The 18,540-nt window shown below is 38.4% G+C and overlaps 1 protein-coding gene across 2 annotated transcripts; it reads left to right on the plus strand.

The window, feature by feature from the left end:
• Nucleotides 1–701: 701 nt before the first annotated feature.
• Nucleotides 702–18,051, plus strand: RCN2 (reticulocalbin 2). 2 transcript variants are annotated; one of them, XM_047074746.1, is made up of 7 exons: nt 702–1,038; nt 1,426–1,531; nt 4,601–4,797; nt 11,390–11,503; nt 15,078–15,174; nt 16,550–16,692; nt 17,227–18,051. In XM_047074746.1, exons 1-7 carry the CDS (start codon nt 895–897, stop codon nt 17,377–17,379), a joined length of 954 nt encoding a protein of 317 aa, XP_046930702.1. In that variant the 5' UTR covers nt 702–894; the 3' UTR covers nt 17,380–18,051. The 2 variants fall into 2 exon arrangements, with proteins under 2 accessions (XP_046930702.1, XP_046930703.1); XM_047074747.1 differs by having other exon boundaries at nt 16,553–16,692.
• Nucleotides 18,052–18,540: the final 489 nt, after the last annotated feature.

The following is an 18,540-nucleotide window of genomic DNA, read 5'->3' on the forward strand; positions in this document are numbered from 1 at the left end:
TAAGCTATGCCATCTGTCCATTCATCTACTTTTTCACCCACATGGATGTAAGCTCACATTTATTGAACACTTTACCATATGCTGCAGCTACTGTTCTAAACGCATTATTTTATTTAATATAACCTTCACAACTCTTTAAGGTCAATTGACGTCCATTTTATAAGTAAGCAAACAAGTTTTCAAGGGCCAAGGAACTTGGCCATGGTCACAGAACCTGTAAGTCACGAAATTGAGCATCAGCTACAAATACCTGACTTCAGTAGCTGGGTTTGTTCTTCCTGCTCTGGTGAAATAAATAAGTAGACATACACTTGAAGACTGGGAAATGCATACTGTTGGTTGGTTCCTCAAGATAAACATTTTTCTAGGTACCATATTTTTTTGATCCAAATCTCCAGCTTTTCTCGAGGGCGGATGGACACATGGAGTGGGGAATTTCTGCCATTAACAAGACTGACGGGAAAAGACAGGGAGGGAGTAAGGTGGGGTCGTGCTTTCTGAAGGTTTCTTGGCGCAGACGAAGGCGCCTGCGGGGGTCTCCCCTCCTGGCAGCCACCGCTGGCGCTGTGGAGCTGTCGTACCGGCAGCAGACCGCCACATCGCCGCGGCCCTCCCCCAGCGCCGGACGGCCCAATCAGCGGCGCGGCCTGGCGCCCCGCCCCTCCGCCGGGGCCATTTAGGCCTTGGGCTGGCCAGCCCCAACATCGCAGTAGGCGCTCAGGCCTCATCCGCCTACGGCCCGAGGAAAGACGGCCACCGCCCCCTCCGCGTCTCCTTCCCTCCTCCCCACATACGCCGCACCGCCGGTCCGCAGCAGCCCGCGAAGCGCCGCCGCGGGCTTGACCCCCGCCGGTCTCCTTCCTCGCCTCTCTGTGTCCGCGGCGGGTCGGCGCGATGCGGCTGGGCCCGAGGCCCGCGGCGCTGGGGCTGCTGCTGCTGTGTGCCGTTACAGCCGGCGCCGGGGACGCCGAGGAGCTGCACTACCCGCAGGGCGAGCACCGCAGCGAATACGACCGTGAGGCTCTGTTGGGCGGCCAGGTGAGGTGGCCAGGCCGGGGGCTGGGAGGGCCGGGCCTCGCACCGCGGCTGCGGCGGGCTTTGTCCCGGGACAAAGAGGGGCGGCCAGACGAGGCCTGGCCCGGGCTGCCTGACAATGGGGTCCGGGCGGGGCGCCTCTCACTCTCAGGGGGACCCCGAGGCCTCTGAGCCTGAGGAAATAGAGCGGCCCAGGAGCCGGAACCCTTCCACCCTCTGACACGGGGCAGGATCACTGAAGGTGTGTAGGCGGTGGGGGCCTTGGAGAGCAAGTGTGGGTCACCCCAAAACCCTGAACAGGAGAGGCTTCTGGTAGCCTTATTTTTTCCACCATTTTACCGCACTGATGGTAATGCTTTACCCCCCTATGTATTGCTTACCCCCCCAAAGGAAGAAGTCGATGAGTATGTTAAACTTACCCCTGAAGAGCAACACAAAAGACTGAAGTCAATCATAAAGAAAATTGACTTGGACTCAGATGGCTTCCTCACCGAAAGTAAGGACGTCCTACACAACTAACAATGGAGAAATCCCTTTGTAGGAGATAGAAATATAAACATTTTATTAAGCAGGTCTATCTGTTGAGTGTAGATTGCTAGTGTTGCAACAAATGAGAGGTACTGTGACGGGGGGTGGGGTGGGGGGAACATGTTGAGTAGGTTTTATCTGGAAATCTTTAGGCATAGGTTCCAAGTAAAAATCAGTGCTCTCTGGTAATATATAAACATCGTGGACGCTACACGGCATGTGTAAGTCATGCATTGAGCAAACACCCCGTTTCTCTTATGACTTTTATCGATGTCAACAATAGACTTTTGACATAAATATGTCAAAAACCTATGGTGTTACATGCTGTATTGCTCTTTTGATATATGCTTCATTAGCAATTTAAGAATTTGCTTCTTTTTCATAAGTAGAAAAAGACCTGTTGCATGTAAATTATGTTTATTACAACTTACTACACCTGGTAGGGGCCTTAGAATCATCTTGTCCACCTCTCTTTGTAGAGCTGAAGAAACTGAAATCCAGAGGGGTAAGTGCCTTTCTTATATGAGTGGCCAGGATTAGAATCCAGATTTCTTGCTCTTAATTCAGTTTTTAATATCCTTCACTTAAAAAAAATCTGAGGGGCACCTGGTTAAGCATTCAGTTTCGGCTTAGGTCATGATGTTATGGTTCATGGGTTCGAGCCCCACATTGGGCTCTGTGCTGACAGCTCGGAGCCTGGAGCCTGCTTTGGTTTCTGTGTCTTCTTCTCTCACTGCCCCACCCCCACTTACGCTCTGTTTCTCTCTTTCGAAGATAAATGAACATTAATTTTTTTTTTTTTTTTTTTTTTAATGAGGAGTACCTGGCTGGCTCAGTTGGTAGAGTTTACTTTAAAAAATTTGCTCTCAGGTAGGTTCTCCAGTCAGAAATGAAATGCACAGATTATTAAAAGAATATTAAATTGCTGTGCAACTGTTTCTCTTCATTGCTTAATTCAAGTGGTAAACCCTCTCAACTTTCTAAGTTGATCATCCAAAAAAATTCAGGAGATATTTTGTTATAACTCTTTTTTTTTTTAAGCTTATTTATTTATTTAGAGAGAAAGAAAGAGAGCATGAGAGGGGAAGAGAGAGGGAGAGAGATAATCCCAAGCAGGCTCTGTGCTGTCAGTGCAGAGCCCTATGTGGACCTCAAACTCACAAACTGTGAGATCATCACCTGAGCAGAAACCAAAGGTTGAATGCTTAACCGACTGAGCCACCCAGGCATCCCATATTTTGCTATAACTCTTATTTAAATGCTTCTCATCGTCTGAAGTCAATCATAAAGAAAATTGCTGGACAGAGAAGTACAAAATAATTGGTAAATTTAAGATGTGTTGTCAGTAAAATTGGTGCCCTCAGAAATATTAAGGTTTTGGGTTCTCTACTTCAAATAAAAACAAAGCTTTGACTCTAGTTGTCCACTAAAAATAGGTCTATCTTTGGTTACACTAGCAAGCACACAGAAAAAGTTGATTTGGAAGACTTTGTGGTACCTATTAGGGCCTAGATATGTTCAAATATTTAATAGTAAACTTTAAATTTAAAGTTAAAAGGAACTTAGTTCAAATCTTCATTTTACATATGAGAAAACAAAAACTTGGGTGAGTAAACTTACCCCTTATGGCAGAGCTCAAGTGTGAACCCATGTTTCTGGTCCCTTTTCCAATCTGTATTCTATTATGTCATGATGATCTCTTTAAATAAACCAGAAGAAACCCTCATTGTACTTGAAGGACCCTTCAGAGAAGTTTGCTAATTTGCACTGTAAGAGGTAGGACTGGACTCAGGTTCTTGAGAGCCCGAAATTCTGTGGAAGGATTTTGGGCTTTAGAAACAGACATAGGTTTGAATCTGGATTCTGCTTACTGGCTGTGAGTCCTCAATTCCAAATGGCAATTTCTTGAACTTAAAATAAATTAGATTAGAAACGGAAATGGACAGTGATTAGAATTGCCTTGCTGTGAAGATTAGAGACAACATATGTAGAGGACCTAATATATAATAATTGTTCAGTACATGGTTACCATGATAATTATTCTGCCCTAATTTAGAGTTTCAGGAGAGACAAAGTGTCTTCACTTTTCTATCCACTTGACCTCCCCCAAACCAGTTAGAGGAGTACCACTCTAAACCAAATGGTATATCACTTTTAAACCAAATGGTGTACTCCTGCTGTCCTTGCAAATATTCATGTTCTTCCCCCACCACTTTTTTTCTATAATGCAACAGAGTAAATATCTCTGAATAGATTTTTTTAAAGTTGATCTGAACGTGGACATTAGAGATTTAGAAACTTTCTCCCATGTCTTCAGGTACCAAGATAACACAGAGAGCTGTTGCAAGAGGGCTTAAATCCTAAATGCTACCCATAACTTTTGTTAAAATTTCACCCAGAAGTTTTATGACATGGTTGAAGGACATATACTGTAATAGTGTTTCTCAAACATCAGTCACTTGAATAGATTTTCGCAATTTAGACCATAGCTACTTGCCATCTGTTACTTCCTTAATATGGTTTTGATTCAACTCAACATGAAATTTATTTTAAAGGGAAACTTTATATTACTTTCATAAATGAAAAACTTATTTCTAATACATATTAAAATAAATAGGTAGTTATTAACATATTTGTACTTCCCAAGAGATCTGTGATAGTTAGCAAAGGTCATCTGCAATTTTGTGGATAATTTTTGAAAGTCAAATACTATTTTAGCTAATTGGTAATTCATTTAACAAATAACTTATTGAGCCAGGCACTTTCTAGGCATTTAGAGTACCTTAATGAACAAAACATACCCAAACGCTACTCAGAGTTTGCATTCTATTTGGATCACATAATATTATATTCTTAGATTCCAAACTGCTCTCACCACCTTCTACTCCTATTTCTATTGAATACAACTAGGCTAATTCTCCCTCAGTATTTGAAAACACTCAGGATTTTTTTCTTTTAGATAAAGTTTAGAAACGTTCACTTCTGTAAATACCAGAATTACCGTCAACATTCATTGTGTGCTGGGAAATTCTCACAGGTGAACTCAGTTCGTGGATTCAGATGTCTTTCAAACATTATGCTATGCAAGAAGCGAAACAACAGTTTGTTGAATATGACAAAAATGGTGACGGTAGTGTGTCATGGGATGAATACAACATTCAGATGTATGATCGTGTGATTGACTTTGATGAGAACACTGCTCTGGATGACGCAGAAGAGGAGTCTTTTCGGCAGGTGAGTATGCGTGCATGGGCTGTTCCTTTTGATCTATCAGTTCACTTTCCCTTCCTGCATGAATGAGCACAAGAGGTTCTGAGGTTATAGACTGGGATTGCCTTGTCCTCTGGGCAATCACCTGTTCCACTTCAGTGGTCATTTTGATGGCTTCCTTTCTCACCGGATTCAGGACTCTTATTCCGGACTACCTAAATTATCCTTGCATTTTTTTTTCCTAGCTGCATCATTTGTCCTCATTGCTACAGTTGCTTTTTAGTGTATTTTGAATATGTACCTCAGTATTTTATTTTTTGTTATTATTGAACAGTTTTATATCATATTGACTAAGACTAGAGGCCCGTTCCCATTTGTAAACAGATAGTTTTATATAAAATAACTATTTGAAAAAATTAATTGTAATAAAATACACTTAAAATTTACCATTTTTTTTAGATTTTTTAAATGTTTATTTTTATTTTTGAGAGAGCATGAGCAGGGGAGGGGCAGAGAGACGGGGACAGGGGATCTGAAGCAGGCTCTGCACTGACAGCAGAGAGCCTGATGCGGGACTCAAACTCCTGAACCATGAGATCATGACCTGAACTGAAGCCAGATGCTTAACTGACTAAGCCACCCAGGCACCCCCATTTTAACCATTTTTAAGTGTTCAGTTCAGTAGTGTTAAGTACATTCACATTGTTAATACAACCAATCTCCAGAACTCTTTTCACCTTGCAAAGCTGAAATTCTAAACCCATAAAACAACAACTCCCCATTCCTCCTCCCCTGGGTCCCTGGCAGTCACCATTGTATTTTCTGTCTTTGAATTTGATTATTCTAGGAACCTCATATAAGTGGAATCATACATATTTTTGTCTTTTTGTGAGTGGCTTACTTCACTTAACATCATGTCCTCATAATGTTGTAGTATGTGTGAGAATTTCCTTTTTAAGACTGAATGATACTCTATCGTATGTATGTACCACATGTATATCCATGGATATAGTGTGTGTATATACCACACTTTGTTTATCCATGGACACTTGGGTTGCTTCAACTTTTTGGCTCTTGTGAATAATGTTGCTATGAACATGGGTGTACAAATATCTCTTTGAGATCCTGCTTTTAATTCTTTGGGATATACACCCTGAAATGGAATTGCTGGATTGTGTAGTACTTCCATTTTTAATTTTTTGAAGAACTGTCATATGGTCTTCCATAGAGGCTGTACCATTTAAAGTAACTCATTTTTGAAGATTCAGTGTCACTATAAGTTTTGTTGATTCTCATGGTTTAATTTGTCATAATTAAAATATGTCTTCTTCTAATGCTTTTTTTAAAAAAGTATTTTTTTTAATTTTAAGTTTATTTATTTTGAGAGAGACAGAGATAGCGTGAGCAGGGGAGGAGCAGAGAGAGAGGGAGAGAGAGAGAATCCCAAGCAGGCTCCATGCTGCCAGCTTTAGAGCCCGACTCAGGGCTGGAACTCACAAACCGTAAGATCATGACATGAGCCGAAAGCAAGAGTCAGTCACTTAACTGACTGAGCCACACAGGTTCTAATGCTTCTTAAACAGAGGTGAGGAAGACAATTTTTATTTAGGAGTTAATAAGAACTTTTAATTATTAATTTGTATGAACTTTTTAACACAAAGGAAAATAAGCTTAAGAAATTGCTATTTCAATATGAACTTTTATATTTCAAAGGTAACTCTAAAGACTTTTTTTGAATAGATAGTTTTTTCTATGTGGAAAAAATAAACCCAGGGGCACCTGGGTGACTCAGTCAGTTAAGTGTCCAACTCTTGATCTCAGAGTCCTGAGTTCAAGTCCTGTGTTAGGGACCCAGCATGGAGCCTGGGTGGCTCAGTCCGTTAAGCGTCTGACTTCAGCTCAGGTCATGATCTCACGGTCCGGTCCGTGGGTTCAAGCCCCACAACGGGCTCTGTGCTGACCGCTCAGAGCCTGGAGCGTGTTTCGGATTCTGTGTCTCCCTCTCTCTCTGACCCTCCCCCATTCATGCTCTGTCTCTCTCTGTCTCAAAAATAAATAAATGTTAAAAAAAAAAAATTTTTTTTTTTAAATAAATGAATAAACAAAGTAACTGATTCAATTAAACCAAACACCTTGTTGCAAATTATTACATCCCAAAATACTAGTCAAGGATACTTGGATAACATTTGAGCCTCTTCCATTCTTTAACATTCCATTATGGTGTCTACTTTTTAGGTTTTGTTGTGGCCATATTTATCATTATACATTCTATTTATTTCAGAATCATATTGGCCACTTGAGCTCTATAGGCCATCACTAACTCAAAGTGGATTGTTTTTTCTGCTAATGATTATGCTATGTGTATGCCAACAATGTAGAGGTTAAGGGCTTCAGCCTTGGAGCCAGTCTGCCTGGCTTCACATCCAGCTGTACAGCTTAATAATTGTGCAGCTTTGGGTAAGCTATTAAACCTCCCTATGCCTCAGTTTCCTCATCTCAAAAAATGAGGATAATAAAAGTATGGAGAGATAGCAATAAATAGTAGCAGTTGGGTAGGTCAACAGAATATTAAACAGTAAACAAAAGAATAATATTTTAGGGGTGCCTGGGTGGCTCAGACGGTTAAGAATATTATTTTAATGTTTATTTTTGAGAGAGAGACAGAGTATGATTGGGGGAGGGGCAGGAGAGAGGGAGACACAGAATCTGAAGCAGGCTCCAGGCTCTGAGCTGTCAGCACAGAGCCTGACGTGGGGCTCGAACTCAGGAACCATGAGATCATGGTCTGAACTGAAGTTTGACACTTAACCGACTGAGCCACCCAGGTGCCCCACAAAAGAATATTATTGAAGAAAGCATGTGTGATTCACATAGGTTTATATTTAATACATAATTAGCTTTTATAAGTTTTTTTTTTTTTTCTTTTTCCAACGTTTATTTATTTTTGGGACAGAGAGAAGCAGAGCATGAACGGGGGAGGGGCAGAGAGAGAGGGAGACACAGAATCGGAAACAGGCTCCAGGCTCTGAGCCATCAGCCCAGAGCCTGACGCGGGGCTCGAACTCACGGACCGCGAGATCGTGACCTGGCTGAAGTCGGACGCTTAACCGACTGCGCCACCCAGGCGCCCCCATAATTAGCTTTTAAAAATTATTGAAGAATTGGTTAACTATATCAGCTTTAGATTAGTTAAGATTCCTTTTCCCTTTTTTCCTCCTTATTTGGGTCTTCATCTTACAGTGGACTACAGAGAGTGGAAATTAGTCTTTTTACTACTTAATGCTAAAAAAAGAAACAAACGATAATGAGATTTGGGATTTGCCTGTCTCCTAGGTATCCTATAGAAATCAATTAATCTTAAAAGTATTGTTTGAGTTCTGAGACTTTTCTAAAACCAAACCATGGAATGATATGACTTACCTGCTAGGTAACAAGAGAGAAGTTAAATACAATATTTTAAAATCTTACCAGCATCAGACTATAATTGTGTCTTTTTTTTTTCTTTTGGCACCCAAAAGATTTAATAACTATTCCATCAAAACATGAGAAATGTTTATGTGTGGTTTCTTGAGTCTATATTCTTGGAACAGGGTGATTAGTAATAGATGATGGTGTTGAGAAAAAAAATCTTCACTTTGAAGGGATACATGACTCATTAATATAACCTACTTAAGAACAGTTTTTCTTTTAAAAAATGTGTGGTTCTGATAATGGGTTCGCCACCAAGGTACTCAGTACATTTTGATTATAAGACTCTACTTTTTAAGAGTGAATTAGATCTTAATAGTGTAAAGGAATTGATGGATCCCTAAAATGAACACTTCTCAATGGGAGTCCTACTGGTTATTCTTTGACAACCCAGGAATATCTCTGCATGAGGTATTATCTCATGTCTCTCTTCATGTCTCTATATGAAGTTCCATTGATAATACTTTATTAGAATTTGTTATATATAACCCCCTCAAAGTGGATATGGATTATAAAGATGAACTCAGAAACGTATGTATTATTCTTCAAAATAAAAATCAACAAGGATGAAGAATGAATCAGTCTTACTCAAAGTTACAGACTTAACATTATACCATAACTAATCATCAAAAGGAATTGCATATCTAAATAAAATAAAATTTTTCTATATGGAAGCCTATTAAACAAAAATCAATTTGATGCCTGAATTTTATCTTATTTTTAGTAACTTTCCATGTAGAGAATAGAGATAACCTGTAATAATGGCCCTCTAAGGCTGTAAAATGCTTGAAAAAGCATTTCTTTACGTTATGATGAACAATTATAGTCAGCACTTTTAGGCAGGATAATTAAAGTTTGGGCATCTACCTGGCAAAAGTTCAATTGGTCTAACTTTTATTTTTTTTTAATTTTTTTTTTTCAACGTTTATTTATTTTTGGGACAGAGAGAGACAGAGCATGAACGGGGGAGGGGCAGAGAGAGAGGGAGACACAGAATCGAAAGCAGGCTCCAGGCTCTGAGCCATCAACCCAGAGCCTGACGCGGGGCTCGAACTCACGGACCGCGAGATCGTGTGGTCTAACTTTTAAAGCCAGCTGCTGAATGTGCATGTACAAGCAATATTTATTTATGTAAGATAGAATCTGGCACATGGCTGATCAGAATTTTTAAGACCTAGACTTTTGTTCTGGCATCACAGGTTATATATTTCCTCGTGTAAAATCATTAGTCTACCAAAAGATGGCAGTTTTGTTCTTCACAAGTTTCTGTGACAATATAAAAATAAATGATTATGGTCATTTCTACCTTTTTACTAACTGTATGTAGCACTTTCTACTCTCCACTAAAATACAGTGTTTTTACACAGAAGACTGTTGAGGTTTTATGAAGCTGACAGCCTTTTTTGTTGTAATCTTTTGCCACTTTGGAAAAACAATCTTCCTGTGTATTGGCTTCTTTAATTTGAGTTGCTCTTAAATTGTTTTCTTCAAATAACCATGAATAAAACTGTTTTTTAAAAATCTCATTATTTCATTTGATTTTAAAAATCTGAGAAATATGAACAAGAAAACTACTTTCCTTAATTTTTTAAAAAACAATCTGAGCTTGTTGAAAGAGATCCTTTCTTTCCATAGGCAAATTTGGCCAAATTCAGCTCCCGCTGCTGAAACATGGACCTTTTTGCTCCAAACTGAAGGGTTCTTTCATAAGGAAATCTAAGCACTTGGTATTTTGAATAGTAGTTTATTCAAAAAGAACTTGATTGACTCAACAAAGTACCTCAAATTCTTGTCTACTTTTTCCCATGTTAAGCCCCTGAACAGCAAATGTAAATTATTTGGTCTAGTTACGTGAAATTAGGAAACATTAAGTTAAAAGTAGCTATTTGGAAACAAGGTTGTTGTTATTTTTTTTTTTTCTGTCATGATTTAGTAATAACTGGCTAGTGGGATCTGGATGGTTTAAAAGATGAACTCTTGGGGAAGAAGTGAGCCTCTCCACTGTAAATCAGTCATTTTAAAAGAACTAGTGTTTCAGTAAATGACTGCTACCTAACCTCTATTCTAGAAAACTGAAAAGAGCATTTATTTTCAACAATGAGATACATATATTAAAAACTTCCAAAATATTTGAAATTGTGGTTTTTTTTCATGTGCTGTTTAATACATACAGTTTACAGAAAGGAAAGTTTTTCCCATAAATTCTCAAAATAGAATTTATGCAAGATTAGCAATATAGCACTATTGGCTTCCAAGGTTCTTGATTACAGAATTCCTTTTGAGAAATGCATTAAAAACAGCCTTGTTTCTAATAGCTGCTTCTTGATTTACTACTTGTGCATAGTTTACAAAAGGAAAAAAAGGAAGATGGTGTGAGAAAGTAAAAAAGTATGTTTACTTAACCTCAAAATAGGTCCGTTTCACCTTTTGATGTGTTTGTACCTGAGTAATTATTAGCACTCTAAAGGGCCTACCAACAATAGACTTTCAAATATTAGATACATACACCAGAAGTATTCTCATAAGATGACTATTTTTCTAAAATCTGTTAACATTTTTGAAAAGTCATTCCAAGGACCAGAAATTATTTGAAAATGATATATCAAGAATTAATACATAGTCTGAATTTATTGCTTTTGGGGCATTCGGAAAAGTTGAGATTGTTAAAGAAGATAACGTGTAGTACTGTAGAAGAACAGGGAGGATCAAAGTTCAGCATACCAGCTGTATTTCTGACATCTCTCTCAATCATTTAATTTCAGTTTTCTATCAATAATAGTAATATGTAACAGTTTTTAAATGCTAAGGTTTACTAATTGCTTGAGAGGGATTCTCATCCCAATTGCTCAATGGAGATTTTTATCCTGATTTTATAGCTGAGGAAACCAGAGAGGTTAAGCAATGTGTTCTTACCACAGCTGGTAAGTGGCATTGCTGGCATTCAGATCTGAGTCTCTGACTCTAGAGTCTGTGTCTCAGTTGCTTCTCATAAATGTTTGTTAATTTGCCTAACCTACCTTCAAAAGGGCAATGTGAAGATAATGTATGAGAATGTACTTCAGATTTCACATAGTATGTATTTTTCAAAGTATGTGTAATGATGTTTGTGGATGAGACCTTAAATAAATTCAATGTTTAATTTTCAAAGCTTCATTTAAAGGACAAGAAGCGATTTGAGAAAGCAAACCAAGATTCTGGTCCTGGTTTGAATCTTGAAGAATTTATTGCTTTTGAGCATCCTGAAGAAGTTGATTATATGACGGTAAGGAAGTTTTAAGAGAATTCTTGAGTAACCAAAACTTTAAAACCTGTTTTTTTCTAAGTTGTTAAAATGAATCATCTAGCAATGAGAATTTTTAAGAGAACCCAAGATCCAAAGATCTCCCCACTTAAGATGAGAGGTGGGAAAGGATTTCTGCTGGTGGGGGAGGAGTGCTGATTATGAGGGAGAAGGTAAATCTCTGTCCAATGTGTGAGTGGCATGCTTCCCTTGGCTGTTTTCTCCCTTATAACCACATTACTTTCATTGCCTTCCTTGTCCTTTTGTAGCTTTCACACTTTTCTGTTTTCCAGTATCAGTAGCATCAGTACTTCTATTTAGTTTACGACATCACTTGTAAAAACTTCAGGTCTGGGAAAACATATCACCTTCGGATCCCTTTTCCTAGGGTGTTGGTGAGGGGTGTAGGTGTAGCCGCTGCTGAATAACATGTTTGCAGCGTGAGGAATGATCCCTCTCATCACTTTAGTACTTAAAAGAATTACCAGTTCTTCAGAATTTTTGTTGAACTCTAGAATTTAGCTCAACAAACATTGATTGAGTCCCTACTATGACGCGGCAAGCTTCTTGAGAACAGAAACTATTGTAAAGGCTAGTTAACTTTACTATTGTAAAGGCTAATATAACAAATAGCCTTCTAAAAAATAGACTAAACATTCAATATTGAGGTCTGTTGCCTAGCCTCAGCCTCCAGCTGTGTGGCTTGGTTCTGTGGATATTTCAGGGAGGGAAGATATTTCAAGGAGGGAACATAGCTTTATATTAAACGGGTCATGGCCAAAAGCTGCTGCCTTGAATAACAAGGCTGCAGTTAACCTTTTTCTCCATAGCCCAGTGGCAAGACACCACGATTGCAACCACATTTGCCACTGAGGCTTCTGATTTCTCACCTGGCACAAAACACACGACCTAGTTTTAGAACAATGCTGGGCACAATTTGTTTAAGTGCCAAAATTAAGTTAAGACTAGCTAATTGAACCCTAGCATGGCAGGCAGGTATTGATTCTCTGGGGAATAAGGAACAATTGAATTGAAGACTGAGGAGGGGAATGACCAGTGAAAACAATGAAATAATTTGGGCATCATGTGCCACGGCCCCAGAGTACAATGTGGCAATGGAACGAAATAGGCATGAACAACATTTTGAAGAAAACACAGCAAGAATGTTGACTGACTAAATAAGTGTGGGAAGAGAAAGGAAAAGCTAGAGAGGACTGTGAGGTTTTGAGCTTGTATAAAAATGATCAAAACAGTAGTACCATTGACAGAATGGGTTGTGTCAGGACGGGACAGGATATGCCAAGTGGGAGTTGACTCCCACTTACGTGACTGTGGCACATAAGATGTGTGACCAAAAAGTGGTGTCTCATTCAAAGCAGCTTCATTAATTCTTATTTACCTTAATTTGTTTTGGTGTATCCCTTTTTCCATTTAAAGATATATTTGATAAAGGAAAAGGCAGGGTACAAGATCAACTAGATGGTTTTACTTTGGATTAAAAGTTAGAATTTAAAGTACTTTCATTCATGTAGTTCCAAAATTTCCTTTTTTTTTTTTTTTTTTTTTTTGAGGGAGAGAGAGAATCCCAAGCAGGTTTAGCCTCATCTCACAACCATGAGATGCCTGAGCTGAAATCAAGAGTCAGATGCTTAACCGACTGAGCCACCCAGGTGCCCCCAAAATTTCTTTTAATCATGGCAACATTATTGAAGTAAGTCTGTTGTCTCCCAAGAGGATTACTTAACTTGTATGGGATTACAGTGATTCTTAACTTGTATGGGATCACAGACTCCTTTAAAAATATGGAGCAACCTGTAGACTATCCCAGAAAAATCACATAGGCTCCTACACACAAAATATGGTATTATAATTTCAGGAGATTCTCAGATTCTCTAAAACTAATCTTTGGATATCCAGGTTAAGATCCCCTTATTTCTATATATAAAATCTGTAACATTTGATTTTTAGAAAACTAACAACTTGTATTTAAGTTATTTCATGCAGATGTAAAGGAAGCCTTTGGGTTTGGCTAGAATTAGAGACTTTTGAGAATATGTTTTTGTTAACAGTTGTGATGCTAGAATCCAGGTGGAAAGGTGTTTGGGTGGCAGCAGGTCGTGAGGACAAAGTAATAAGAAGCTAGGCATCAAAGAATCCAGGATGGTAATTAAAGAGTATAGCAAAGTCCTGGGGACTTGAATGTGTTAAAGGCATAGAAGAAGAAGCTGATGAGAAGAGATTGGACCCTTAGGGAGGCCAGAGTTAAGAGTGAAAGAAAACACTCAGGAAATGGAAAAGTATGGGAAAAGTCTTCCTAGGAAGAGTGTTGAGGGATTCACCCTAGAGAAAGGGGAAAGATAGCAAATTCCTGAGATTGAAGAGAAGGATGAGAGGAATAGGCATAAAAATAGAGGTAATTAAAGGTGAGGATGCAATGCTGATAAACAGGCATACCTTGGGGCGCCTGGGTGGCTCAGTCACATGCTTCTGACTTCAGCTCAGGTCATGATCTCACAGTTCATGAGTTCAAGCCCCACATCGGGCTCTGTGCTGTTAGTGTGGAGCCGGTTTAGATCCTCTGTCCCCTTCTCTCCCTTCCCCATTCACGCTCTATCTCTCAGAAGACCTGTACCTTGTTTGGAAAAATGGGAGAGTATTTGGATAGAATTGTATTCAGGCTCAAAGTGGAATTTTCAAAAAACAGCTTTAGAGTATGTGTTAGGGAAACTGAGGCAGAGACAGACTTCCAAACTGCAGTGAGAGCCCACTGAAAGGAATAAAATTAATTTATAAGCGTTAGGTTTGTATTTGTATTTGTGTTTCTCTTTCTTTTAGACTTTATGATTCTGGAATAAAGGAGAAAGTGATGTGGGTCTGCTGTACAGGGTGGAGATTGGCAAAGTAAGAAAAGGGTACAAGAAGATACAGGAAGGTAATAAGGGAAGGCCTCAAATAGCTGGCCATTAAACAGGTCACCTTGGGTCAAATGTAACTAGAAAGCGTGTAATCTTTGGGTTAGAGAGGATTGGTTGATAAGAAGCCATGATAAGAATGAGGAGCAGATTTGGGGCAGTGGATGGGGTAGATTTGGTGGAAGAGGAAGAAAGGAGGTGTAGGTTTATGGGGGACTGACACATTTCACTTAGATCTAGAGGCAGAACACTTCCACGCAAAGGGATCTAAAATGGGGGTTCTTTTGGGTTTGTTAATGGACTAGACGAAAAGCGGAGCTAAAGGAGACCTAGGTGATAAGAGGTGTCCTTCTGGAGAAGGAGGGGAATGTGCAGAAAATAGGATTGTGAGTTTAGTGTTCAGGTTGTTTAGGAGGGTGAAGTGGAGTTCTTCTCAATAGCAGAACCTTAAAGACATTGAATTTAAAACTACTTAATATTTGTGGTTTTATTCCTGCTTCTAAATTCCAGTTTAGAAAGATTGTCTTGCAAGTATGGACAACTGAAATGATTATTCCTAAAGAACTTCTGTACTGGGATGGATTCAGACGGTGGTGGGAAAATTTTGTAACTAATTGTTGTTGTTGTTTATGAACATACAATAGGAATTTGTCATTCAAGAGGCTTTAGAAGAACATGACAAAAATGGTGATGGATTTGTTAGTTTGGAAGAATTTCTTGGTGACTACAGGCGGGATCCAAGTAAGTACCCTGGGATGTGTGGAAGGAGGAAGGAAACATGGGAATTAAAGAAGAAAGGAATTGGGAGAGAGCCTTACTCTGTTTGAGGTCTGTTTGACAGAGGGAAATGGAACAAGAAGAATTGTGCCTGATTTCTGCTTGTTCTGCCGAGTAAATATAATATAAGCAAAAACAGACTCATGGCTTATGTGAGAATGCTATCTCACTTTTAGTTCCACTTGTAGATTCAAAGAGTTTTCTTCCTTTCCAAACAAACGTAACATAATTATCGATTCAAATGGGCAAGGAGGTAGAGGTTGATATTTTTAAACAAAATCCTGTACCTTTGCATGTAGATCTTAAAAGAAAAAGAAACAAAATACTATAATTACTGGTATAGACCATGGATGGCATCTTACTGAGTGTTTGAAATTTGAGGAGTCTGCATGTGCAGCTTTTTCTTTTCACAGAGGTCTTTTTGGAATTGTTGCTTCAAAGCATCACTTAGTGTGAATTTCACTTTAAAATTACACGTTACTTTATTTTTTAAATTTTTTTTTTCAATGTTTATTTATTTTTGGGACAGAGAGAGACAGAGCATGAACGGGGGAGGGGCAGAGAGAGAGGGAGACACAGAATCGGAAACAGGCTCCAGGCTCTGAGCCATCAGCCCAGAGCCCGATGCGGGGCTCGAACTCCCAGACCGCGAGATCGTGACCTGGCTGAAGTCGGACGCTTAACCGACTGCGCCACCCAGGCGCCCCGACACATGTTACTTTATAAGCACACATGGCAAGCTTTATATAGCCGCATGATGTACATGTAATGTGTACATGGGTACATGTACCCCGCTCAAATGTGGGGAAACTAGATACCAGAACAATTAGCAGCAGTTAACAGACTTAACTTGTTGTGATAATATACATCATTTTAAAAACTCTGAGTGGTGGGGCACCTGGGTGGCTCACTCAGTTAAGTGTCCTACTTTGGCTCAGGTCATGATCTCACAGTTCATGAGTTCTCGTGAGTTCGAGCTCTATGTCAGGCTCTCTGCTGTCAGCAAAGAGCCCGCTTCTGATCCTCTATTCCTCTCCTTCTCTGTCCTTTTCCTGCTCACTCTCTCTCTCTATCTCTCTCTCTTTCAAAAAAAAAAAAAAAAAAAACCTTTAATAAAAAATAAAAACTCTGGGTCATTTAGACTTACATGTCACTTTTGAAAATTATATAGTGTATACTTATTTTAGGACTTTTCAGATATGTAGATCTGTTTCATTGGGCTTCCTTGATGTAGTAAACTTTAAATTCATTTCCTTTATTCTAGGGATATACCAAACTTCTTATTGGATACAGGTTCTATTCTTGTGTATGCATATTGTGTTTTATTTTTTTAATTAAGCAGCAAATGAGGATCCAGAGTGGATACTGGTTGAGAAAGATAGATTCCTGAATGATTATGACAAAGATACCGATGGCAGGCTTGACCCCCAAGAGCTGTTGTCTTGGGTAGTACCCAATAATCAAGGAATTGCACAAGAAGAGGTGAGTGTTAAAAAGTGACTATATATTCTCCTCTTCCCCAGATTTGGTGCTATTAATAGAAAAGAAGTTCAAAGCCATAAGCTGAAGAAAGAAGTAATGGAATCATTGTTTCTTTAGGATCCATGCATTGCAATTTCTTGACTTAAATCTGTGAACTGTTTTAGATTGTCAAGGAAGTTAAGATTATATCATGTATTAATTTGGTAGTACAGTGAATAGAACAATAAAAGTTTATACTTTACCTATAAGGGCCCAAAGTGGGTTATATTAATTTTGCTTAACTTTGCTTAACTCCAATCCTGAATTGGATTTGAGTGGGGAGGAGGCAGAACCTAGCAGAAATTAAGAAAGGAGATAGTAAGAGAAGCAGTAGATAGCTTGGTTATAATGTGTAATATTTTGAGATACTGAGATAATAATGAGTATTTGGCACACCTGAATGATTTTGACAAATCCAATCACATTGAAATGTGAACATCTTGCTGAAAATACTTGACACCTTTTGGTTTTATTTTGTTTTGTTTTGTTTTAAAGGCTCTTCACCTAATTGATGAAATGGATTTGAATAGTGACAGAAAGCTCTCTGAAGCAGAGATTCTGGAGAACCAGGACTTGTTTCTTACCAGTGAAGCTACAGATTATGGCAGACAGCTTCATGATGAGTATTTCTATCATGATGAGCTTTAATCCCTGGGTAGATCTGAGTAGAGTACTGTCTCTTTTATAATTTGTTACCAGCTTTACTTTTGTGATAAAATATTGATGTTATATTTTACACTCAAGTCTTAACACAGTCAAAATGATCTTAAATGTAGATTGTAATTTTGGCCTTTTAGAAGAACAGAACCAAACCTGGTATTTATTTCAAAATGTATTGAAGGAATAAAACAATATTGTGCCATATGACAACAAAGTCTTTCCTAAATATTCCATCTGTTTAGTACTGTATCGTGGGATATTTGAGTTCTATTTCCATACTTGAAAAAAATGCAGGATTTTAGAGATGCCTGAACAATATTATTTAAATAGTATGTGACTGAGCTATCAGTTTTTCTTTTGTTTTAAGTAGATTTAACTTTGGAACTGACAGAAAGGACATTGTTTTTAGATTTAGCATTTTGTTTTAAAACCTTTAAAGGAACCTTTAGAAGGACCTATACCTCACATTTTAATGTTGAGAAGTTCTGCTTAATTTTAAAATGGTTTCTATAAAGGGTTTTATTGTATGAAATAGAACTATATTTTTGCATATGTATAGATAGTAATTATATTTAATGTGTAACTATAGCGTTATGGTGTGTGGAATTTGACATTGTCCAGAACTCTTCATTTTTGACTGATTAAAAATGAAATGTCCTATCTTTTTATATGTTTGTTTGTTTTTCTTTGATCTCCCAGATATTTCACATAGGTTTTGTTATTATACATGATCTCACCTTATTCGTTCTTAGATTTTGGTAGTGAGTGTTCTCAAAACTTAAATTATTCTTGCTACATATTCTTATTTTTTTTTCTTTTTTTGATAAAAGAATCAAGTTATAATTGAATGTACACTTGACCTACTTCGGTTGCTATTGTAACAAATGTAGTCTTGCTGTTTTGTGCTAGAAATAACCCTAAGAATTACACAGGTTGAAATCAGTAGTAGAGCTGGTTAGTTATCAGTGATATCGTTTACTGTCCATTCTATTGAAATTAAAATCATACTTGGTAAGTATTTGTCAGTTTCAACCTCATTCAGGGGATCCATTTATTCACCTTTGTGGGGGGGAAGAAAAGTGACAAGGTGAGGAATTTGCTTTCCTAGCTCTTACCTACAGATAGTCTTCCTTTTTTTTTTTTTTTTTT

The sequence above is a fragment of the Lynx rufus genome, unplaced genomic scaffold (genome assembly GCF_022079265.1).
Source record: "Lynx rufus isolate CCGP_SWC_20201006 ecotype Redwood Valley unplaced genomic scaffold, mLynRuf1.p SCAF_13, whole genome shotgun sequence".
Taxonomy (NCBI): Eukaryota; Metazoa; Chordata; class Mammalia; order Carnivora; family Felidae; genus Lynx; species Lynx rufus.

Coding starts and splice junctions, on each gene's coding strand:
- RCN2 (XM_047074746.1), top strand. CDS start 895: ATGCGGCTGGGCCCGAGGCCCGCGGCGCTGGGGCTGCTGCTGCTGTGT. Junction 4,798..11,389: donor AAGAGGAGTCTTTTCGGCAG/GTGAGTATGCGT, acceptor TAATTTTCAAAG/CTTCATTTAAAGGACAAGAA. Junction 16,693..17,226: donor AAGGAATTGCACAAGAAGAG/GTGAGTGTTAAA, acceptor TTTGTTTTAAAG/GCTCTTCACCTAATTGATGA.